The sequence below is a fragment of the Anolis sagrei genome, chromosome 10, assembly GCF_037176765.1.
Source record: "Anolis sagrei isolate rAnoSag1 chromosome 10, rAnoSag1.mat, whole genome shotgun sequence".
In the NCBI taxonomy this organism is placed as follows: Eukaryota; Metazoa; Chordata; class Lepidosauria; order Squamata; family Dactyloidae; genus Anolis; species Anolis sagrei.
In genome coordinates, this window is record NC_090030.1 from 3,418,455 (window position 1) to 3,445,015 (window position 26,561).

General features: G+C 40.4%; 1 protein-coding gene across 2 annotated transcripts in view; it reads right to left on the minus strand.

Moving 5' to 3' along the window:
* Positions 1–10,332: 10,332 nt before the first annotated feature.
* The window catches only part of CUL4B (cullin 4B), a 34,312-nt gene continuing 18,083 nt past the window's right edge, over positions 10,333–26,561 (minus strand). For both annotated transcript variants that reach the window (XM_060756412.2, XM_060756411.2), the window contains exons 10-20: positions 25,630–25,748; positions 24,091–24,283; positions 23,416–23,520; positions 21,514–21,624; positions 20,354–20,439; positions 18,400–18,507; positions 15,560–15,673; positions 14,258–14,363; positions 13,927–14,099; positions 12,459–12,611; positions 10,333–11,019 (exon numbers count right to left, since the gene is read on the minus strand). In XM_060756412.2, coding sequence (XP_060612395.2) covers positions 10,924–11,019; positions 12,459–12,611; positions 13,927–14,099; positions 14,258–14,363; positions 15,560–15,673; positions 18,400–18,507; positions 20,354–20,439; positions 21,514–21,624; positions 23,416–23,520; positions 24,091–24,283; positions 25,630–25,748 — 1,364 coding nt within the window. In that variant the 3' untranslated portion in view covers positions 10,333–10,923. The remainder of the gene's footprint in view (positions 11,020–12,458; positions 12,612–13,926; positions 14,100–14,257; positions 14,364–15,559; positions 15,674–18,399; positions 18,508–20,353; positions 20,440–21,513; positions 21,625–23,415; positions 23,521–24,090; positions 24,284–25,629; positions 25,749–26,561) is intronic.

The following is a 26,561-nucleotide window of genomic DNA, read 5'->3' on the forward strand; positions in this document are numbered from 1 at the left end:
ACTGGTTGGATCTTCTCGCAGTCCAAGGCACTCTCAGCACTTTCCTCCAACACCACAGCTCAAAAGCATCGATCTTCCTTCGCTCAGCCTTCCCTAAGGTCCAGCTCTCACATCCGTAGGTGACTACAGGGAATACCATGGCTTTGACTAGGCGGATCTTTGTTGCCAGTCTGATGTCTCTGCTCTTTACTATTTTATCAAGATTGGACATTGCTCTCCTCCCAAGAAATAAGCGTCTTCTGATTTCCTGGCCACAGTCTGCATCTGCAGTAATCTTTGCACCTAGAAATACAAAGTCTGTCACGGCCTCCACGGTTTCTCCCTCTATTTTCCAGTTGTCAATCATTCTTGTTGCCATAATCTTGGTTTTTTTGATGTTTAGCTGCAACCCGGCTTTTGCGCTTTCTTCTTTCACCTTGATTAGAAGGCTCCTCAGCTCCTCCTCGCTTTCGGCCATCAGAGTGGTGTCATCTGCATATCTGAGGTTGTTAATGTTTCTTCCAGCAATTTTCACCCCAGCTTTGCATTCATCCAGCCCCGCACATCGCATGATGTGTTCTGCATACAAGTTAAAAAGGTTGGGTGAGAGGATGCAGCCTTGCCGTACGCCTTTCCCAATCTCGAACCAGTCTGTTCCTCCGTGGTCAGTTCTGACTGTTGCTACTTGGTCCTTGGTCAGATTCCTCAGGAGAGAGACAAGGTGGCTTGGGATGCCCATCCCACCAAGAACTTGCCACAATTTATTATGATCCACACAGTCAAAGGCTTTAGAATAGTCAATGAAGCAGAAGTAGATGTTTTTCTGAAACTCCCTGCCTTTCTCCATTATCCAGCGGATATTGGCAGTCTGGTCTCTCGTTCCTCTGCCTTTTCTAAACCCAGCTTGAACATCTGGCAACTCTCGCTCCATGTATTGCTGGAGTCTTCCTTGCAGGATCTTGAGCATTACCTTACTGGCATGAGAAATAAGGGCAACTGTACGGAAGTTTGAGCAGTCTTTCACATTTCCCTTTTTTGGTATGGGGATATAAGTTGATTTTTTCCAGTCTGATGGCCATTCTTGTGTTTTCCATATTTGCTGGCAAATGGCATGCATCACCTTGACAGCATCATCTTTTAAGATTTTAAACAGTTCAGCTGGGATCCCATCATCTCCTGCTGCCTTGTTGTTAGCAATGCTTCTTAAGGCCCATTCAACCTCACTCCTCAGGATGTCTGGTTCTAATTCATTCACCACACCGTCAAAGCTATCCTCGATATTGTTATCCTTCCTATACAGATCTTCTGTATAGTCTCGCCACCTTCTCTTGATCTCTTCAGCTTCTGTTAGGTCCCTGCCATCTTTGTTTCTTATCATACCAATTTTTGCCTGAAATTTACCTCCAATGTTTCTAATTTTCTGGAAGAGGTCTCTTGTCCTTCCTATTCTGTTGTCTTCTTCCACTTCCATGCATTGCTTGTTTAAAAATAGTTCCTTATCTCTTCTGGCTAACCTCTGGAATTGCGCATTTAACTGGGCATATCTCCCCTTTTCACTGTTTCCTTTTGCTTTCCTCCTTTCTTGGGCTACTTCCAGTGTCTCCGCAGACAACCATTTTGCCTTCTTGGTTTTCTTTTTCTTTGGGACGTACTTTGTTGCCGCCTCCTGAACAATGTCTCGGACTTCTGTCCATAGTTCTTCTGGGACTCTGTTTACTAAATCTAGTCCTTCAAATCTGTTCTTCACTTCCACTGTATATTCGCTAGGAATGTTAGTGAGATCATATCTAACTGGTCTGTGTATTTTCCCTGATCTCTTTAGTTTTATTCTAAATTGGGCAATAAGAAGTTCGTGATCTGAGCTACAGTCAGCCCCAGGTCTTGTTTTCACCGACTGGATGGATGTCCGCCACCTTTGGCTGCAAAGGATGTAGTCAATCTGATTTCGGTGTTGACCATCTGGTGAGGTCCATGTATAAAGCCGTCTTTTAGGTTGTTGGAAGAGAGTATTCGTTATACACAGCGAGTTTTCCTGGCAGAATTCTATCAGCCTGCGTCCCGCTTCATTTTGTTCTCCCAGACCATGCTTGCCTGTGATCCCAGTTGTCATTTGACTTCCCACCTTGGCATTCCAGTCTCCTGTAATGAAAATAATGTCTCTTTTTGGTGTATTATCCAGTAGGTCCTGCAGATCCTCATAGAACTGATCTACTTCTGCTTCTTCAGCAGCTGTGGTTGGGGCGTATATTTGGATCACTGTGATGTTGAAAGGCTTTCCTTGCACTCGAATTGAGATCATTCTGTCATTTTTTGGGTTGTATCCAAGCACCGCTTTAGCGAATTTCTTATTAATTATGAAGGCTACTCCATTTCTTCGATGTTCCTCTTGTCCGCAGTAGTAGATCTGGTGGTCATCTGATGTGAAGTGGCCCATTCCAGTCCATTTCAGTTCGCTGACCCCCAGAATGTCTATCTTTAGTCTTGACATCTCACCAATAACAACATCCAATTTGCCCTGGCTCATAGATCTTACATTCCAGGTTCCTATGGTGTGTTGATCTTTAGAGCATCGGATTCGTCGTTCGCCTCCAGTACCGTCGGCCGCTAGCCTTCCTTTCGGCTTTGAGCTAGCTGCGTCATCACATCTGGGGCTAGTTGAACTTATCCTCTGCTCCTCCCCAGTAGCATTTTGGCCATCTTCCGACCTGGGAGTCCCATCTTCCAATGGCATACCGACATATCTCTGGTTGTACTGGTCCATTTAGTTTTCTTGGCAAGGATACTGGGGTGGTTTGCCGTTGCCTTCCCCAGGGATCACGCTTGGTCTGACCTCTCTGCCACAACCGTCCCGTCTTGGGTGGCCCTTCACGGTTTCGCTCATGACATCATTGAGGTGCTCAAGCTCCAGCGCCCCGACAAGGCGGTGATCCTTTGCTGGAGTAATTAATTTTATATTAATTATATTAATTAATTTTATTATTATAATGGTATAGTGATAATTATACCATTATAATATCAACTTTCCCCCATGTTTTTATGAAAGCACGAATTAGCAAAAATCATGGATAACTCTGGAACAAAATAATAATAATAATAATAATAATAAATTATTAAAATTTTAATTATATTAATTAATTAGATTATTATAATGGTATAATGATAATTATACCATTATAATATAATCTTGGAATTGTAATATAATGTGCTGCAGGATGATGTCCCTCCCTCTTGCAGAAATACAGTTTTTTTGCAGTTAAATAAACTTTCCCCATAATTTTATGATAGAACCAATTAGGAAATGGCATTGAAAACCCAGGAACAAAACTTGTATTATATTAATTATATTATTATATTTTAATGGTATATATAATATAATTATAACATAATATTGTAATTATAATATAATAATAATATAATATTGGAATTGTAATATAATGTGCTGCAGGATGACGTCCCTCCCTCTTGCAGAAACAAAATTTTCTCACAATTTTATGATAGAACCAATTAGGAAATGGCATTGACAAGCCAGGAAAAAACTCATATTAATTATATTATTATATTTTTATGGTTTATATAATTATAATATAATATTGTAATTGTAATATAATGTGCTGCAGGATGATGTCCCTCCCTCTTGCAGAAACCAATTTTTTTGGAGTTTAATAAAACTTTCCCCATATTTTTTATGATAGAACTAATTAGGAAGTGACATTGTTGACCCAGGAACAAACCTCGTATTATATTAATTAATTATTTTATATTATTATAATGGTATAATAATTATACAATTATAATATAATATTGCAATTGTAATATAATGTGCTGCAAGAGGGAGGGACATCATCCTGCAGCACATTATATTACATTTACAATATTATATTGTAATTATATTATATACACCATAAAAATATAATAATATAATTAATATAATATGAGTTTTGTTCCTGGGTCATCAAGGCCATTTCCTAACTGGTTCTATCATAAAATTATGAGAAAATGTTGTTGTTGTTGTTTTGCAGTTTAATAAACTTTCCCCATAATTTTATGATACAACCAATTAGGAAATGGCATTGATGACCCAGGAACAAAACTCATATTATATTTATTATATTATTATAATGATAATTATACAATTACAATATAATATTGGAATTGTAATATAATGTGCTGCAGGATGATGTCCCTCCCTCTTGCAGAAACAAAATTTTCTCATAATTTTATGATAGAACCAATTAGGAAATGGCATTGATGACCCAGGAACAAAACTCATATTATATTACATTTATTATATTACTATAATGATAATTATACAGTTATAATATAATACTGGAATTGTAATATAATGTCCTGCAGGATGATGTCCCTCCCTCTTGCAGAAACAAAGATTTTTTGTAGATTAATAAAACTTTTCTCATAATTTTATGATAGAACCAATTAGGAAATGACATTGATGACCTGGGAACAAAACTCGTATTATATTAATTAATTATATTATTATAATGATAATTACTATAATATTGGATGATGTCCCTCCTTCTTGCAAAAACCAAGTTTTTTTTGCAGATTAATCAAACTTTTCCCATAGTTTTATGATAGAACCAATTAGGAAATGGCATTGATGACCCAGGACCAAACCTCATATTATATTAATTAATTTATTTATTATAATGGTATAATAATTATGCAACTATAATATTGCAATTGTAATATAATGTGCTGCAGGATGATGTCCCTCCCTCTTGCAGAAACAAACTTTTCTCATAATTTTATGATAGAACCAATTAGGAAATGGCATTGATGAGCCAGGAACAAAACTCATGTTGCATCGTGTAGGTTTTCCTACCAAACATGGGAGCAGAGGAACCATGTTTGGATCCACACTAACAATCATAACACAGTTCAGACTGCATTCATATGGCTGCGGAGACCCAGGCTTTATTGTTTGTGAGATTGTACTAAAGAGAAGAGCAACAGAAAGGAAGGACCGGCTGTTTGCGGCCACTTTTTTGCTCCATTTGGAGTAATGAACAGTCTCGGAAGCCCGGGAGGAGAAAAGCCTTTCCAATGGGCTTGATCCTCTTTCCGGATTACCATTTTCTGCTCTGAACCGCTCTGTGACCTCAATACAACAAGGCTGCTGAGTCACAAAGGGCTGTGGCTGCTGTTTTGCCCTCTCCTTTCTCCAATGTAGGAGCTGGACACATAACGTTGGAGGCGTCTATGGACAACGCCGGCTCTTTGGCTTAGAAATGGAGATGAGCACCGGAGTCCCAGAGTCAGACACAACTGGACTTAATATCAAGGGGAAACCTTTACCTTTTATAAATAAATACAACACCAAGCATGCCAAAGAGAGCTTTTTCACGTTCCACACACCAAGATGTACACGGAACACACACCAGGCTTGACTAAAATGAAGTTTGGAGTTTGGAATGTCTAGTAGAGGTTTAGAATGATAACCTTGGAATCACCTGGAATACTGTGTCCAATTCTGGGCACCACCACTGAAGGGAGATGTTGATGCTAAGATGGAATGTGTCCAGAGGAGGGCGACTCAAATGATCAAGGGTCTGGAGAACAAGCCCCATGAGGAGCGGCTTCAGGAGCCGGGCATGTGGATTCGAACTGCCAACCTGTCGGTAGATCAGTCCTACCGGCACAAGGGTTTAACTCATTGTGCCACTGGGGGCTCCAACTTGCTGGTGAGCTTCCACTGTTAGGCCCAGCTTCTGCCAACCTAGCCGTTCAAAAACATGGAAATGTGAGTGGATCAATAGGTACCACTTTTGCGGGAAGGTAATGGCACTCCACGCAGTCATGCTGGCCACATGACCTTGGAGACGTCTATGGATAACACCGGCTATCCTATTATACCGTTATATTATTATATGGATGGCCTGTGAGGTCTCTTCCAACTCTTTGATTCTATAATATATAAATATACAACAATATAATATAATATATTACCTTTATATATATTATAATATATTGTTGTATATTTATATTATATTATAGAAATTATTATAGAAATATACAACAATATAATATATTACCTTTATATATATTATATTATATTGTTGTATATTTATATTATATTATAGAATCATAGAATCAAAGAGTTGGAAGAGACCTCATGGGCCATCCAGTCCAACCCCATTCTGCCAAGAAGCAGGAATATTGCATTCAAATCACCCCTGACAGATGGCCATCCAGCCTCTGTTTAAAAGCTTCCAAAGAAGGAGCCTCTACCACACTCCGGGGCAGAGAGTTCCACTGCTGAACGGCTCTCACAGTCAGGATTGGGGCATATATTGGGGCCACAGTGGTGCAGCGTATTATACTGCTAAGCTGAACTTGCTGACCAAAAGGTCAGCAGTTCAAATCGCAGGACAGAGTTCCCATCATTAGCTCCAGCTTCTGCCAATCTAGCAGTTCAAAAACATGCAAATGTGAGTAGATCAATAGGTACCGCTTCTGTGAGAAGGTAATGGTGCTCCATGCAGTTATGCTGGCCACATGACCTAGGAGGTGTCTATGGACAACGCTGGCTCTTCAGCTTAGAAATTGAGATGAGCACCACAGTTGGACATGACTTGACTTAATGTCATGGGGAAACCTTTACCTTTAATAAATAAATATAATAATAATAATAACAACAAGCATTCCAAAGAGGGCCTTTTCACAATCACACACGCCACGCCCGGCACGACCAAAATGAAGAGTTTAGCAACACGAAAACTGTTTATTATTTATTAAATGACACAAAATACCTAGATAACAGACTCACTCTTTTTTTTTAAAGGACATGTATTTACATTATTTACCAAAGAAGAGACTCTCTGTACCCAATCCAATTCTTAAGAAACATTTGACCTACTTTTAACTTTTTTTTGTTTTGTTTTGTGTTTTTGTTGTTGTTGCATGGAACGACGCAATGCTGACCTATGCCCCATTGGGCCAGCAGAACGTTCCCACCACAAACCAGTAAAACTCTTTTAAGCGGCCCATTTTAAAAAACGGTGCCCGGAAAGGAGCAGGGCCTTATTTCCCCCTTTCCGTCGCTTCCTTCCAGCTTCAAAGATACTCTTCTGAAGAACGTCTTTATACAAAAACAGTATATTACATTTTCGAATGCTGCTGGACTCTTGGAACTTTTGAAACTGATGCTTTCCCTATTCTATTTAGGGAAAATAAAACCCCAAAGTGGTGTCCTCAAATGCACAGAAACAAATGATGGTTGGCCTTGGAGAGGTGCAGAGACCAGGACACACGTAGATCACACACACGGAAATGCGCAACGCATAAAAGGAGCATCGGAAGGACCCAAAACAAAAAGAAAGAAGAAGGCAAAAGCACCGCTCTCACTGAACAATGGCCTACGCTTCGTTTCAATCCACTCTCTGTACTTTGGCACCTTTTTGTGTTAAGCTATCGAACAGAAACAAGTTTGTACAACGCTTTCGCCGCTCGTTTCGGAACCAAACGGACGCTTTCTGAAATTCATTTTAAATCACCCAAAAGAAGGGGAAAAAAACAGTGTTTTTGTATAGGAAGTTTTTCTTTTTGTTAAAAAAAAAAAAACACAACACACCCCAAACTATATTATAATAAATTTGCAGTTTTTCTTCTAAAGGAGTCTGCTATAAACTGCATGCAACGGAGGGCGGGTTTTGGAAAACCTATGGCCTGACACGAGGGTCACAGTCCAAGAAAGGTGTGTTTGTCTATCAATCATCTATTATACATATCTGTATGGCTCAATAAAGCAGGCACGTGATCCCAGCAAAGAATTGCTGGAGAGTATGGCTAACACCAATTTGATAGAATGCTCAATCAGGAAATTAAGAGGTCGCCAACGCAATAGCCTTTGTATTGTTGAAGGCTTTCGTGCCCAGAATCAATGGTTTGTTGTGAATTTTCCTGGCTGTATGGCCATGTTGCAGAAGCATTCTCTCCTGATGTTTCGCCTGCATCTATGGCAGGCATCCTGATGTTTCGCCGGTCTCTATGGAGATGCCTGCCATAGATGGAGGCAAAACGTCAGGAGAGAACGCTTCTGCAACATGGCCGTACAACCCAGAAAATGAACAGCAACCCAGCAATAGCCTTTTCCATCATGAACTCAACCAAACTCTAATATTCTCCTTCAGAAATAGAGGAACTCCATGGGATGATCTGAACTGCCATTGTGCAAAACCTTAAGGACATTTTCTCAAAAGGATCTTGCTGTAAACAGTTCCTGTTACGGCCCAAATCCATTTTGAAAGTCCCTGTCCTTGGCTCTTGTCCTCCGTTAAGAGTTGAAATGTTTTCACTCTACATGCACATGTTACATTTTTCGACATTTTCCCCTTGGCACAGCTGCATTATTTGCTCCAAAACACTTCATTTTGGGGATTTTAATTCCAAAAACGTAGGAAATGCAGCTGGATGCACTGATTATAGATTTAGGGAAATTAAAAAGAAAGAGACAACAAGGAAAAACGAGGCAGGGATTCCCAAGCGCTGCAGTGTTTGCAAAGTGGGATCTTGCAACGTTTTGCAATTCTCTGGTGCAGTGGTTCCCATTAAAGCAACACTGAGCAAAGGAGGTTCTGAGGCATAAGCACGCACAACGTAATATACGATGGCAGGAACATCTCTAAAACCTACCAAGGAAAAAAAATGAGCTGTTTATAGATTTAGGGAAAGTAAAAAGAGAGGGACAACAAGGAAAAACATAGGCAGAGATTCCCAAGCGCTGCAGTGTTTGCAAAGTGGGATCTTGCAATGTTTTGCAATTCTCTGGTGAAGTGGTTCCAATTAAAGCAACACCGAGCAAAGGAGGTTTTGAGGCATAAACACGCACAACGTAATATACGATGGCAGGAACATCTCTAAAACCTACCAAGGAAAAGATGAACTGTTTATAGATTTAGGGAAAGTAAAAAAAGAGCGACAACAAGGAAAAAAATAGGCAGAGATTCTCAAGCCCTGAATTTTTCACGAAGTCGGATCTTGCAATGTTTTGCAATTCTCTGGTGCAGTGGTTCTCAACTTGAGGGTCCCCAAATGTTTTGGTCTTCAACTCCCAAAAATCATAACAAACTAGTTGGGATTTCTGGGAGTTGAAGGCCAAGAAATCTGGAGACTCACAGGTTGAGAACCACTGCTCTGGTGTCTTTGAAGGGAAGCACGTGGTTGGAGAGGATGGTCCTCTCTACATTCTTTAAAGAGGATTTGGCAAGCTGGTGCAAGGAACGCCTCTTAAAGCACAAACTTTAGGATATTAACTAAGTCACTTCAGCAACAACCTGCAAATATGAGTGGGCTGCAAAGCTGGCTGAGCCTGCAAAGACTTGAAACAAGCGTCTCCATGAACATCCAGCTTTTCCTTGCAATAGAAGCGGAAATCACAGAGAATTAGAAGGGGGAAACTTCATCAAGGGCAGGCTTTTGTAGTAGATTCTCAACGTGTGGGTGTTTTGGCCTCCAACTCCCAAAAATCCCAGCTGTTAGGATTTCTGGGAGTTGAAGGCCAAAACATTTGGGGACCCACAGGTTGAGAATTACTGTTTTGTAGTGTTGTGACAGAAAAGGAAATCCAAAATTTCATTTCTTTGCAAACGATAGAAAAACGGAAGGAAGGAAGGGCCCTGATGGCAACTTTCAAACACTCATTTTATTTTCCAAGTATTTACATTTGAAGACGAGGGGCCTATATTGGTGATCTAAACGCTACGCTTTTTATGATGGGCTTTGCAGCACCAATCAAAGGACTTTCGGTGACCACCAATGAATGCTTACGTCACCTTAGGTTGCAGTGGTTCTCATCCTGTGGGTCCCCAGGTGTTTTGACCTCCAATTCCCAGAAATCTCAGCTAGTTTACCAGCTGTTTCTGGAAGTCGGAGCCCAAAATATTTGGGGACCCACAGGTTGAGAACCACAGCCTTAAACTTTTACCGGTTCTCATTATGTGGATCCCCAGGTGTTTTGGCCTCCAATTCCCCGAAATCCCAGGTAGTTTACCAGCTGTTTCTGGGAGCGGAGGCCAAAATATCTGGGGACTCACAGGTTGAGAACCACAGCCTTAAACATTACCGGTTCTCATCCTGTGGGTCCCCTGGTGTTTTGGTCTCCAACTCCCAGAAATCCCAGCCAGTTTTATCAGTTCCTAGGATTTCTGGGAGTCGAGGGCCAAAACATCTGGGGATTCACAGGTTGAGAGCCATCCAAAAGAGCTGATGGCAACGCATTACATCTTGCAGTGGCCAAAGCTCTCCTCTGGGTGGGATTAATCAAAATGTGGAGATAATAAGCTGCCACAATAACTCCACACTTGCACGGAATTAATGACGTGGTAGGGGAACAAGCTTGTTGTTGAGAACCACCTCTATGAATGGCAATTTTCTTTCTGAGAGCTGCAAACTGTTTTATGAATCCACAGATTATGAGCTTGGCTTCTCGTTCGCTATTTGATCCACAAATCCAATTAATTCCAAACAGGAAATCGTTTGCATGCAGTTTAAGCATTTGTAAAAAGGCTACTTTTAACAAAAGTAAAAAAAAAGGTATGTTTTTACCCCTTTGTTGTTGTTCTGTCTGCTAAAGAAAGGCCTCGCTTGAAGTCCATTTCCCCCAAAGACTGGAAACTTCCTTATGGTTTTTCTGCACACCATCCCAAGTGTCATGCAAAGAGTTCAACAGCATTCTTCTCAAAATGTAAATACTACTCCTTCAATGGGCACGTTATGGCCATTGAGAAAAGTTCGCTTGCTTACGTCACCCCCTTTCCCCCATTACGCTGCTTTTCATTTCAGTCACTGGTAGTAGGGGGAAAAAGGGGGTTAATTGAATGGGATCAACGGGTGGCTTCTCCACCGGCAACCAAGGAGGAAGGACATCGAGTGTGCAGAAAAAGAAAAAAAACAAAACAAAACAACAAAAAAAGGCTGGTTGTATATTTATGCAATGTAGTTATACTGGTTGGGGTTTTCCTTGTCTCGTTCCATGTAGTCTCTGTCAATTAACGATTCTATTCTCTTCTTAAGGTCAGCAGGCTGCAAAGCAAGGCAGAAAGTCAGCAACGTTGACATATTTTGACACAACAAAATGCTGCTCGTTCAGCGGCAGGCTATTTTAAAAATGTAGTATCTCCGTGTTGTCGAAAGTTTTCATGGCCAGAATCACTGGGTTGCTGTGAGTTTTCCAGGCTGTCTGGCCATGTCCCAGAAGCATCGTCTCCTGACATTTTCCCCACATCTATGGCAGGCATCCTAAGAGGTTGTGAGTTCTGTTGGAAACTAGGCAAGTGGGGCTTATATATATCCAGGGTGGGAGAAAGAACTCTTGTCTGTTGGAGGCAAGTGTGGATGTTGCAATTGGCCACCTTGATTAGCATTGAATGGCTGTGCAGCTTCAAAGACAGGCTGCTTCCTGTCTGGGGGATCATTTGTTGGGAGGTGTTAGCTGGCCCTGATTGTCTCCTGTCTCGAATTCCCCTGTTTTTTGGGAATTCCAAGGCCCTGTAGTAGTCCAACAGGTTAAACTGTTGAATCTGCTGACCAAAAGGTTGGCAGTTCAAAGCTGTGGGTCATGGTGAGGTCCCGCTGTTAGTTCTAGCTCCTGCCAACCTAGCAGTTCACAATATAATATTGTGCTGTGCTAATAATATAATATATTGTATATGCATATAATATTAATAATATAATTATAATGTAATACAATACAATACAATACTAATAATAATACAATACTAATTTGTGTTATGCTAATAATAATACATTGTATGTACATATAATATTGATCATCACATTGTAATACAATATATTACTAATAATACAATATAATAATTTTGTATTTCATATTACATGTAATATTACTAATAATATTTCAGTATAGTGATATTGGAGAATATAGTAATATATAATACTAATATTGTGCTGTGATAATAATATAATATATTGTATATACATATAATATTAATAATAGAATTATAATGTAATACAATATAAAACTAACAATAATACAGTATAATAATTGTATATTATATATTACATGTAATATTGACAGTAATATTGTGGAATATAGTACAATATAGTAATATATAATACTAATTTGTTCTATGCTAATAATTATAATACATTGTATGGACATATAATATTGATCATAATACTGCAATACAATATAATACTAATAATAATACAATATAATAAGATTGATAATAGTATTATAATATAATACAAAACTAACAATAATACAGTATAATAATTGTATATTATATATTACATGTAATATTGATAGTAATATTGCAGTATATAGTACAATATAGTAATACATAATACTAATATTGTGCTATGCTAATAATCATAATGCATTGTATGTACATATAATATTGATCATAATATTGTAATACAGTACAATACTAATAATAATACAATATAATAATTATATATTTTATATTACATGTAATATTACTACATGTAATATTGCGTCCTACCTTTACTGGGAATTTTAGCTGGTTATATACTTCCGATACCAGCAGATTGTGGCTCAGCGTCTTGCGCATCTTCATGATTCTCACGATGGCTGCGTCGATTTGGTATTGCCGGTCCTGGAACACCCTTTCCGTAGTGCTGGCTTGTTCCTCTACCTGCAAAGGTAGGAAAAATAGGACACGCATTAGTTGTATTAGCCGGGCTGTAGCACAGCTGGTTAATCACCAGCAGAAATAAGATCACATCGATCGAAAGGTTGGCAATGCGAAGCCCAGGTTGGGGTGAGCACCCGACTTTCAGCCCAGCTCACTGTCCACCTAAGCAGTTCGAAAACATCTGTGAGGTGTGAGTAGAGACATTAGGCATTGCTTAAGTGGGGAGGTATTTTACGGCACCGGAAAAAGGAAGTACCAGAAAATGCGGGCAATCAAAGGAAGGAGGAAGTCTGCATCATAGACGATGGAGCAACAGCACCCCCTTGTGGCCCGAATTGAGTACAACCTCCAGGACACCGAAGTTGGGAAACAAACCACATCTATCTGGGTTTTTTTTGTCCTGTCTGTCTAATGGCATTGAATGTCTGCTGAGTATATATTCTGTGATCTGCTCCGAGTCCCCTTCGGGATGGGAAGGGCGGAATATAAATGCTGTAAATAAACAAAATAAATATCTGGGGCAGTGAAAAAGTGAATGGATTAATTTTGAGCAGCTGTTGACTTGAACAGGAGTATGTAGAGTAAAAAGAACAAGGAAGGGTTCAAACCGATCCTCTGCATTTGTGTGACTTGAGAAACTGCATTGAGTGACTTGAGAAACTGCAAGTCGCTTCTGGTGCGAGAGAATTGGCTGTCTGCAAGGATGATGCTCAGAGGATGTTGCCCGGATGTTTTTGATGTTTTACTATCCTTGTCGGAGGCTTCTCTCATGTCCTCGCATGGGGAGCTGGAGCTGACAAAGGGAGCTCATCCGTGCTTTTCCCGAATTCAAAACTCTGACCTGTCGGTCTTTAGTCCTGCTGGCACAAGGGTTTAACCCAGTGCTTCTCAACCTGGGTCTCCAGGAGTTTTGGCCTACAGCTCTCAGAAATCCCAGCCAGTTTTATCAGTTGCTAGGGTTTCTGGGAGTTGAAGGCCAAAATATCTGGGGACTCACAGGTTGGGAACCATCCAAAAGAGCTGATGGCAATGCATTACATCTTGCAGTAGCCAAAGCTCTCCTCTGGGTGGGATTAATCAAAATGTGGAGATAAATAAACTGCCATAATAACTCCACACTTGCACGGAATTAATGACGTGGTAGGGGAACAAGCTCTCTTTGCTGTAAGAGTCAGAAGGCTTAAGCAATTCATCAACACTACCCTTGACATATCAAAATTTTCCAGATTATTCACACTACTAAAATGAGATGCGGACCAGCATGTTTTTTAGGAATGCGAGAATACTTATGGTAAGTGAAGAAAAGACAAGATACCGTTTCTTTCATCTGAATCTGGTTGATTTTTATCCGGAAGAGCTTGTGTCGGAAGTCATCGTTGCAGGTAAATTTGTCGCCATCTTCCACGTCTTTGCCTTTGGGGCTTTTTGTCAGCACTCTGGCCTTGCCGCAGGCTAACGACTGAAGCGTCCGCCGCAGCTCTCCGTCTTCTGCAATGGAGAAAGGAAGATTAGGATTTGACTCATCAACGCAGGCACGGGCCAACTTTGGCCCTGTCAGGAATTGTGGGAGTTGGAGTCCAAAACACCTGGAGGGAGGGCCAAAGTTTGCCCATGCTTGGAAGCCACAAGCAGGAGTGAAGACTGACCTATTCCAGTGGCTTGCTTGACTTCTTCCAAACTGAATTCTTCGCCTTCATTAAACATAAGCAGCACTAGAGTCTGGAACAAAGACACTTGCAGCTCTTTTTTGCCCTGTCGGGTAAACAATAAATTTTTGTTGTTTCCTCAGCTGCTGCAAGAAGATTGCGCAGACAGACTACAAGCAGAGGCATAACACCGTTATGCAGTTGCGCAGACAGACTACACCGTTGCGCAGCAGACTACAAACAGAGGCATAACACCGTTATGCAGTTGCGCAGACAGACTCCAAGCAGAGGAACAACACCCTTGCTCAGATGATTCATTGGAATTTGTGCCACAAAGACCATCTGCCTGTGACAAAGAACTGGTGGGATCACAAGCCGGAAAAAAGTTGCAGAGAATGAACACGCCAAACTCCTCTGGGACTTCCGGATTCAGACAGACAGAGTTTTGGAGCACAAGACTCTTGACCTCACGATCGTGTTAAAAAACAAAATATGGATTGTGGATGTTGCAATCCCAGATGACAGCAGGATTGCACAGAAACAACTGGAAAAGCTGACACGATACGAGGATTTAAAAATCGAACTGCAAAGACTCTGGCACAAGCCAGTCAGTGGGGTCCCAGTGGTGATTGGCACACTGGGCACAGTGCCTAAAGACCTTGGCCTGCACTTAAACACAATTGGCGCTGACAAAATTACAATCTGTCAGCTGTAAAAAGCCACCTTACTGGGATCTGCACGCATTATTCGCCGATACATCACATAGTCCTAGACACTTGGGAAGTGTCCAACGTGTGATCCAATACAACAGCCAGCAGAGTGACCATGTTTGCTGTGGACTCATCTTGTTGTGTTTCCAATAATAATAATAATAATAATAATAATAATAATAATAATAATAATAATAAATCACATAGTCCTAGACACTTGGGAAGTATCTGATGTGTGATCCAATACATTAGCCAGCAGAATGACCATGTTTGCTGTGGACTCATCTTGTTGTGTTTCTAATAATAATAAACTTTATTTATACCCCACCACCATCTCCCCAAAAGGGACTCGGGGCGGCTTACATGAGACCAAGCCCAGAAATGCATTACAACAAAATGAAACCAAAACACAAAACAAACATCGCAATAAAATAAATAAAACATAAGAATATAATAAAATAATGCAAAATACATGGCTGTCATGACTCTGAATATGTGAAGCACAGCTATACAAAGAAAATATCTGTACGCAGAGTGAAGTAGACAGCTGCAAATCCACTTGTGAAAAACCAACCAAGAAAGCACACCTTACCTCTTTAAATTCTGCTTTGAGTACACAGTGTCCTAATGTTGATTGCCACTGAAGTTTTCTGCCACTGTGTTTTCCTAGATAAAATGTTTTAAAGATCTCCTGGAGCTTGACCATCTAAAGAGGAGAGAAAAAAGGAACTTGGTTTCAAACATATAAACTAATTGTCATTTTCTTCCCTATGTTCGACTTGTTTCTCCATTTGAATAGTTTCATAGTGCATTTTCAGGCATTTTCCGGCAATCAATAATAATAATAATAATAATAATAATAATAATAATAAATACATGGATGACCTGTATGGAAAAACCAAAACTGAAATCCAGTCTCTGACTAACACTGTTCGAATCTTTAGCACAGATATCAACATGGAGTTTGGTTTGGACAAATGTTCAACAGTGGCACTGAAGAAGGAGGAAAAAATCATGGAAAGTGAGGGCATAAATATGCCCAATGGCCAAGCGATCAAGTGTCACCAGCCAGAGGCCTATAAATATCTGGGCATGCTACAGCAGGACAACATCAAACACAAAGAAGTGAAAACTGTGGAGAGCAAAGAATACATTCAAAGGGTCAGAAAAATTCTCAAAAGCAAGCTCAATGGAGGCAACACCATCAAGGCCATCAACACCTGGGCCATACCTGTCATAAGATACACTGCTGGCATCATAAACTGGACACAGGCAGAACTGGACAATTTGGACAGAAAAACAAGAAAACTCATGACCATTCAGAATTCATTACATCCTCACAGTGATGTTGACCAGCTCTATCTGCCTAGAAAGTCTGGTGGCAGAGGACTTTTACAAGTCAAACAAGCAGTCGAAGAAGAACAACACGATGCCCTGGCAGAAGATGTCAAGGAAAGCCAAGAACCTGCTTTAATTGAAGTCAATAATTGGAAACTTCTCAAAGCACAACAGACAAAGAACCAGTACAAGAAAACTGCACTCCAAACCAGAGCTGACAGCTGGCACAACAAAGCCTTGCATGGGCAGTTCCTTGAGAAGATTGAAGGAACAGTTGACGAGGAGAAGACCTGGTGATGGCTCACAAATGGAACCCTGAAGAAGGAGACAGAAGAAGACCTGGTTCTTGCAGCCCAGGAGCAAGCCAACAAAACCAATACAATTAAGGCCAGGATCGAAAAATCAGTGGATGACCCAAAATGCAGACTGTGCAAGGAAGCGGAGGAAACCATGGACCAACTCCTCAGCTGTTGCAAGAAAATTGCACAGACGGACTACAAACAGAGGCACAACTCTGTGGCCCAGATGATTCACTGGAACTTATGTCACAAGGACCACCTGCCAGCAGCAAAGAATTGGTAGGATCATAAACCCGCAAAGGTCGTGGAAAATGAACATGAAAAAATACTGTGGGACTTTCAAATCCAGACTGACCAAGTTTTGGAACACAAGACACCAGGCATCACGACTGTGGAAAAGAAAGAAGTCTGGATTATGGATGTCGCCATTCCAGGTGACGGTCGCATTGAGGAAGAACAACAGGAAAAACTCAGCCGCTATCAAGACCTCAAAATCGAACTGAAAAGGCTCTGGCATAAACCAGTACAGGTGGGCCCAGTGGTCATTGGCACACTGGTGCCATGCCAAAAGATCTCAGTCGGCATTTGAAAACAATCAACATGGACAAAATCACAATCTGTCAACTGCAAGAGGCCACCTGACTTGGATCTGCGCGCATCATTCAGAAATACATCACACAGTCCTAGATGCTTGGGAAGGGTTCGACTTGTAATTTTGTGATACGAAATCCAGCATAGAGATCTCGTTTGCTGTGACATACTGTGCTTTTGTGTCAGTAAAATAATAAATAGACTTTATTTATACCCCGCCATCATCTCCCATAGGGACTTGGGGCGGCTTACAAAGTAGCACACAGTGGTGCCATACACACTTAAAATGTGATACATCAACATAGAAAATCAATAACATGTTTAAATAAAACCATATATATAAAATTAACAAAAGGAAGCTCTACGACATGGAATCAGTAAAATGTGGCTATAACCATTAGTTAAAAAGATTGGATGATGATTCTATGATTGGAAGGGCAAATTTATCCTCTTTTTTATTATTAAGATATTATTTTAATATTTTAACTTTATTTAGACACCACCATTTCCCCAAAGGGGACTCGGGGCGGCTTACATGAGGCCAAGCCCAGTAAAACAATACATCAATATAAACAGAATACAGCAATAAAATGTAAAAAAAAAAAATACAAAACAAAAACCATTATAAATAACACATTAACAATATAAAATCACAACATTTAAAACACAGATTGGACAGGGCCAATCTAATAGATTAAAATATTAAAAACACTGGGTGAGATGGCAGTGCAATGTATCTGGACAGGGGGTCCGGAGGGTAATATAGGGTTTGATTGCACTAAAAGGTGAAATAAAGTGCTTTCGAGGGCATTTGCAGGAATTGGTCAGATCAGGGAATTATTGTTCATTCATTCAGTGAAGGCACACTTTGTTGTGTTTGATTCCACTATGTAACACAATCCCCCCCCCCCCCCCCGGGTTATAAATGTCATTTCCTAATTGGTTCTATCATAAAGACATGGGGAAAGGTTGATTAAACTGCCAAAACATTGTCTTTGTGGGAAGGACATCCTGCCATAGCACATTTTGCTCTTGTTTTTCAATGACTATCTCAACCAATTCACCCTAGTTTGCGGCAGCCACAAGAATGAAGTTTCTGGAGTAGAATAACTACTTTCAAAGTAAGGATTGCAGAATTAAACAGGAAATAACACTTTCAAACCAGGAACAGAACAAGGAGGTGGCTATGAAGCTGCTATCTTACCTCTGCTGGCAGGTGAACTTCCATAGGCACGTAGGTTGGCCAGTAGCCCATTGTCAAGATATTCACGGTGAGTTCAATGTTGCCAGGTACATTCTGGTTTTGCATATACTGCAAAGCAGAATCAGAGACAAAGGAAATGATCATACAGAGGTGCAAACAAGCTACAGCTTTAGCTTTGAATAAGATTTTAATCAGTTTTATGGATTTTAACTGTTAATTTTTAATGGATACTATTGATGTTTAAATCTATTTTAATGTTAGTGTTATTTCTGGATTTTGAATTGTGTTGAAATGCTTTTAATGTTAGTTGCTTTGGAGAGAGAGAAAAAAAGGGGGGTATAAATACATGTTGTTTATTTATTTATTTACCTTATTTATATCCCACCTTCTTTACCCCGAAGGGGTCTCAAGGCGGCTTACATATCGCACAAATAACCAGAATTAAAATCTATATAAATAAAAATGTAATGTTTGTTTGTGGGATTAACATAATTCAAAAACCACTGGACGAATTGACACCAAATTTGAACACAAGACACCTCTCAGGCCAACAAGACACCTCTCAGGCCAACACCTCTCAGGCCAACAAGTCACTCTTAAAAACACTGAAAAACACAGCAGAAGAGACTTAAAGAGCCGTAAAATGAAAAATACATTACAACGCATCTGCAAAACCACATATGTAAACACAAACACACACACACATATATATACACACACAAAACACATATACACAGACTGGGCCACAGCAACGCGTGGCAGGGGTTACATAATAATATAATTTAAATACATTACAATGTAGAATCAAGTTCTTCCTCATGTTCAGGTAGAATCCTAGAATCAAAGAGTTGGAAGGGACCTCATGGGCCATCATCCAGTCCAACCCCATTCTGCCAAGAAGCAGGCATATTGCATTCAAATCACCCCTGACAGATGGCCATCCAGCCTCCACCACACTCCGGGGCAGAGAGTTCCACTGCTGAACGGCTCTCACAGTCAGGAAGTTCTTCCTCATGTTCAGATGGAATCTCCTTTCTTGGAGTTTGAAGCCATTGTTCCATTGCATCCTAGTCTCCAGGGAAGCAGAAAACAAACTTGCTCCCTCCTCCCTGTAGCTTCCTCTCACATATTTATACATGGCTATCATATCTCCTCTCAGCCTTCTCTTCTTCAGGCTAAACATGCCCAGCTCCTTAAGCCGCTCCTCATAGGGCTTGTTCTCCAGACCCTTGATCATTTGAGTCGCCCTCCTCTGGACACATTCCAGCTTGTCAATATCTCTCTTCAATTGTGGTGCCCAGAATTGGACACAATATTCCAGATGTGGTCTAACCAAAGCGGAATAGAGCATGGGGAGCATGACTTCCCTAGATATAAATGTGGTTTTGTGCATGCATTGTAATGTATTTTTTTTTTGCTTTTGAAATCTCTTCTGCTGTGTTTTTCAGTGGTTTTTGAGTTATGTTAATCCCACAAACGAACATTACATTTATGTATATATATAGACACACACACACACACATATACACATTACAACGCATGCACAAAACCACATATATATAAGCAAACACACACATACACATACACAAATATACACACACACATATATACACACAAAACACATATACACAGAGTGGACCACAGCAATGCGTGGCAGGGGACGGCTAGTAGTAGTAGTAATAATAATAATAATAATAATAGTAATGATGATGTCTGCTGTTAATAATAATAATAATAATAATATCTGCTGTGGACTCATCTTGTTGTGTTTCAAATAATAATAATAATAATAATAATAATAATAATAATGACATTATTTCATTATTTACCCCTTCCCTGGTTATATTCTGCTTGTTTCCAAGGAAGCTCAGGCTGATATGAATCAGATTTAGCTGGAGGATCATGCAGAAGTGGCATGGGAATGGAACAATAACAGTAGACGTTGTGCCCGTACCTGTTTAAACTGTATCATGATGTCTTTCGAAAGCTCCATGTCTTTAAACATTCCTTCAAGTTTGCTGGTAAAAGCAGCTCCACATTCTATAAAACAATAGTTGTATTGAAATTTCACTCAGATTTACGTCACCAAGAGAAGGTTCACAGCAGGCCTGGGCAAACTTGGGCCCTCCAGGTGTTTTGGACTCCAACTCCCACAATTCCTAACAGCCGGTAGGCTGTTAGGAATTGTGGGAGTTGGAGTCCAAAACACCTGGAAGGCCCAAGTTTGCCCAGGCCTGGTTTAGAGTGTGTGTCATCAACAAAACATGATTATAAATAAATAAATATGGCTACATTAGGATTCCGACTGAAGCGAAAACAACATCGGCCAAATTATCGAGATTTGTCAACACCTGGTGAACTCTAGACCTGCACAACATGTTAGTACAGATTTGGGAGGCAGCAGTCCCCTCTCCACTAGCAACCAATTACACAATCTGCATAATTCTTCAAACAGCAATTTGTTGATACAAACAGCAATCCCTTTCAAAAGAAAATTCTGGAGATTTTGCAAGGATGGATTAGAAATTCCCCCTTTTTTCCTACACAGGTTTAATCCTCTTGCAGGAAAAATGTAACATAATGAGTAAAGAATATTTGAGGGCTTATATTCCAGGACTGGCTAAAGGTGTATGTACACACGCATCTACACAGTAAAGGCACCCAGGATCAAACAACAAACCTTTTAACAGAAAGAAAGAAACCATGAAAATGAACAAAATCTGGCTACCAGTATTTAAAAAAACCCTCTAAAATCATAACAGTAAATAAAGAACAACACTCAAAAACAGGGGAACTCCAGACAGGAAACAGTCAGGGACAGCTAACCACCTCCCAACAAAGGATTCCCCCAGGCACACCCGGAAACTGCTAGGCCATTAAATGCTAATCAAGGTGGCCATTGGCAACATTCACACTTGCCTCAAGCAGACAAGACTTCTTTCTCCCATTCTGAACATAATTCCACAGATATATAAACCCCACTTGCCTAGTTTCCAATAGACTTCACAATCTCTGAGGATGCTTGCTACAGATGTGGGTGAAACGTCAGGAGAGAATGCTTCTCGAACATGGCCAGACAGCCCAAAAAACTTTCAACAACCCAACAAACCTTACCGTGTTTGAGTTTCGACAGCATGGATTTCTCAGCATCGACGGAGGCACTTTTGCCTACTAGTAGCCGTTTTGCTAGATCCTTTTTGTAAAAGGCTTCGAAAACATCTTTCCCTGTAGAGGAGAGAAGACTGGTTTTTATAACAAGCCTTATTATTGCAAAACTCAACTGCAATTGTTATATGAAGCCACCTTACAGGAAACCCAATAGCACCCCCAACCAGAAGGAGTTTTCCAGGCTGTCTGGCCATGTTCCAGAAGCATTCTCTCCTGACATTTCACCCACATCTATGGCAGGCATCCTCAGAAGTTGAGGGTTCTGTTGGAAACTGAGTAAGTGAGGTTTATATTTCTATGGACTGTCCAGGGTAGGAGAAAGACTGTCCAGGATAGGACAGGGTCACTTGTGCTTGTGGCACGAGTGACTGTTGCAATTTGTGACTGTTTAGAATAGCAAACTGTGCTATTCTAATAATATAATATAATGTACTATAATATATTGTATATACATATAATATTTATAATATTATAATGTGATGCAATATAATACTAATATATTATAATTATATATTTATATGACTAATAATATTAAAATATAATGGTATAGTACAATATAGTAATATTTAATACTGATAATTTACTTATATTGTATGCATATATATCTTGTAACCCGCTCTGAGTCCCCTTCAGGGTTAGAAGGGCGACATATAAATGTTGTAAATAAATAAATCAATTTGCTACCCTGATTAGCATTTAATGGCTTTGCAGATACTCAGTTTCCAACAGACCCCTCAACCTCTGAGGATGCCTGCCATAGATGTGGGTGAAACATCAGGAGAGAATGCTTCTAGAATATGACCATACAGCCCGAAAAACTCACCGCAACCCAGTGATTCCAGCCATGAAAGCCTTCTACAACACGAAGAGCAAATAGTTTCCTGATAGAATTAGCTGCTCGTCCGGTGTGGATGGTACACATTCTACTTCCTGGTAGTTTGCCAATTCCTGAGAAATATGGGCCTATAACAGGGCCAGGGAATATGTTGTCATATTACAACTACCTTTATCACAAATATGCAATATGAACAGGCACGAGAGCCTCCACTTTGCCATTCCCAGTACCAAGGGGTTCTGGTGGGTTAAGATAAGTTAAATAATGCATGTTATCTGAATAAATAATAATAATAACAACAAGAAGATTGTGCAGACAGACTACAAGCAGAGGCACAACACCATTGCTCAGATGATTCATTGGAACTTGTGCCACAAAGAGTTACAGAGAATGAACACGCCAAACTCCTCTGGGACTTCTGGATTCAGACTGAGAGAGTTTTGGAGCATCATACTCCTGACCCCACAATCGCGTTAAAAAACAAAGTATGGATTGTTGATGTTGCAATCCTAGGTGACAGCAGGATTGAAGAGAAACAACTGGAAAAGCTGACACAATATGAGGATTTAAAGATCGAACTGCAAAGACTCTGGCACAAGCCAGTCAAGGTGGTCCCAGTGATGATCAGCACACCGGGTGCAGTGCCTCAAGACCTTGGCCTGCACTTAAACACAATCGGGGCTGACAAAATTACCATCTGCCAGCTGCAGAAGGTCACCTTACTGGGATCTGCATGCATTATTCGCCGATACATCACACAGTCCTAGACACTTGGGAAGTGTCCGACGTGTGATCCAATTCAACGGCCAGAGTGTCTGCTGTGGACTCATCTTGTTGTGTTTATAATAATAATAACAACAATAAAGATTTAAATAACCCATGTTAAGAGCAAATAACCCACATGTCAGCAAAAGGGAGAGCGCCAATGACAAATTAAAATGACTGAGCTTGGCTGAAACTAATTTTGCTCACATTGCGGCTGCGTAACGTGACGGTGAAAGTCCGGCTCTTACCATAGATAAACCTAAATATAATCATAATTTTATCCAGCATCTTTTCAAGCTCTTCGTCGGTAGCTTCTTTGTTTCCAGCACGAAGCTTTGAATCCACGTACTTAGCTTTGGGGCAGCGAGGGAGACAAAACAGAAAGGAAATCATGGGATTCGTACACATATGTCTTTAACAGCATATTATATATATTAGGCCAGCCTTGTACTCCATTCTATTTTTAATAAACAGAGTAGACAACTCTTTGTCTAGTTCTCTTCCTTGCTCCTAAATGCTTTGCTTTGGGCTGGGCCCAATTCAGATAATGAGCATGCAAAGCTGCATCATGCAAATTGAATTGCGCTATGTAACACTATTTGTGTTCCTGTCATTTCCTAATTGGTTCTATCAGAAAAACATGGGAAAAGTTTATTACACTGCAAAAACTTTGTTTTTGCGGACATCTTGCAACACATTTTGCTATAGTTTTTCATCATTGAGTCCCAACCAATTTAACCTAGTTTGTGGCAGGCACAAAAACAAAGTTCCTGGAGTAGAGCAACTACTTCCAAAGTAAGGACCACAGAATTAAACAGGAAATAACATTTTCAAACCAGGAACATATTTTTTTCAAATTTTGCTACAGGTATGGTTCTACTGGAGACCCCATCTGGGAAAGACTGCCATAACGAAATGCATACCTATGAGTTCAGCAGGCTTATTTGGTCTTTTGTTGATGAAGGTTTCAAAGGCTTCTTTCATGGCATTGACAAATTTCTCATTCTTCAAAAAGCAAACGTCAATTATATGGTCAACTTTATCTTTGAAGTCTAGCAGCTCTTGGACCATCGTTTTGTCTTTCTCCGGATTAATCACAATCGTGCTGCCAAATGCCTGGAAAAATAGAAATATAACTTCTAAAGCAGTGGTTCCCATCCTTTTTTTGACCAGGGAACACTTGCATCAGGAACCACTTGCACCAGGAACCACTTAGACCAGGGATCACTTGGATCAGGGACCACTTTGTCAAGGGACCACTTAGACCAGGGACCATTCTGTCCAGGGACCACTTGGACCAGGGACCACTTAGACCAGGGCCACTTTGTCAAGGGACCACTTAGACCAGGGACCACTTGACCAAGGATCATTTTGTCCAGGGACCACTTGGACTAGGAACCACTTAGACCAGGGACCACTTTGACCAGGAACCACTTAGACCAGGGACTACTTGATCAGGGACAACTTTGTCAAGGGACCACTTAGACCAGGGACCATTTTGTCCAGGGACCACTGGGACCAGGGACCACTTGATCAGGGACAACTTTGTCCACAAACCACTTTGTCCATGGACCTCTCTCCAACATTAGTACCAACAAGGTTGTGATTTAGTTTTTGGTCAACTTTAGATTCAGTTTGGTTATTTGAGGTGCTGATTCAGAAAACTGCATTGGATGGACCGCATCAGCTCTAGTTTTTGATACACAACACAAATCATCCAGTAGTTGCCATCTACTAATCCACAGAAAACCATATTTAATAAGTCTCAGCACTATAAGAGGGATTCACAAGACCAGTCGCTCTCGTTGCAATGGTGTAGTAATAGTGAGGACCATATTTCAGTCCTTGTGGACCACTGGTGGTTCACGGACCACAGGTTGGCAAACACTGTTCCAATGCAATCAGGTTGATGCCCCAGAGAACTTAAATGAACAGCACACAGCTTTGTGAGCACACAGGTCACAAACTTTAAATAGGGGCCAAGCCCATGAAAATAGTTACCAACGTTATATCATTCTTTTGATATTTTACACCCAAGAGCAAAACAACACAGAGAAAAAGAAATACAGTCTCTAGATGCCAAATGCAAAAAAATCAAACTCTCAAAACTCTGTAATATGTTACCACAACGTTTTGAATAATAATATTTGAAGATTAAACCACTGTATGTTCCAAAGGCAACTTTTTCTTCAACCTTGTGAAAGCCGTCATGATCAATTTTAGAGCACCTTTGACTCTTTAAATATGAAAAAGGAAAGGTAGAGTAACAGTAAAAACATTGCAAATGGTAACATTTGAGGAGAGAGATAGACAGGGATTGAATTTATAATTATTTTCTGGAATCAGAATATGAAGTCAACTGAAACATTCTCTTTTAGGATGTATATGTCTTCCTATCCACACGTATTCCTGCCCCAATATATTCAAAATGTCTCCCCCAAAATTAAGTCATGCGCTAGTACCTTTATGTATTCGATCCACTGCTGCAAAAGAGCTTGCACGCCATTTTTCACTCTACTGAACAACTGATATAGTAGAGATAAATCTTGAATTCGGTTTTCATCCAGGAGATGATTTAAACCTGCAAGATTAGGATGCATTTTATTTAGGTTTTGAAAACAGGTATAAAGAAGTATAAAGAACATTGTGTGATGGAAACCTTGTTTTTGTAAATAGTACAACCACATTGTTTTACTACAATTGGTCTGTGTGTTTTTGTTCTTTCATCATTTTAGGCTACTTGTGCTGGCTCACGCTGCTGCTAATAGGTTACTCCGCTATACGGATATGAGGAGGGTCTTTTGTTAATAAGCCCATTTGCTCAACAAGGGTTATGGGCCCAGTATAGCTGAGTAGGAGCCCCCGGTGGCGCAGTGGGTTAAACAACTGAGCTGCTGAACTTGCTGACCGAAAAGTCGCCGGTTCAAATCCGGGGAGCAGGGTTAGCTAGGTTAGCTTCTGCCAACCTAGCAGTTCGAAAACATGCAAATGTGAGTAGATCAATAGGTACCGCTCCGGCAGGAAGAAAACGGCGCTCCATGCAGTCATGCCTATGGCCATGTGACCTTGGAGGCGTCTATGGACAACGCTGGCTCTTCAGCTTAGAAATTGAGATGAGCACCAAACCCCAGAGTTGGACACAACTAGACTTCATGTTTGGGGAAAACCTTTACCTTTACCTATAGCCCAGTCTAGGGCAGTACAGACCATATTGAGGCTGAAAGAAGTATGGCATTTCAAGCAAGTGGACCACCTTCTGAAAGGTTGAATGCCAGGAATTATGCCACATGGTTGTTTAAAATGCACTGAAGGGGTGAGTTCCTAAGTCATAGTATTAGTACTAAAAGTACTTAAGAGTCAAGGAATGGATGGCCATCTGTCAGGGGTGATTTGA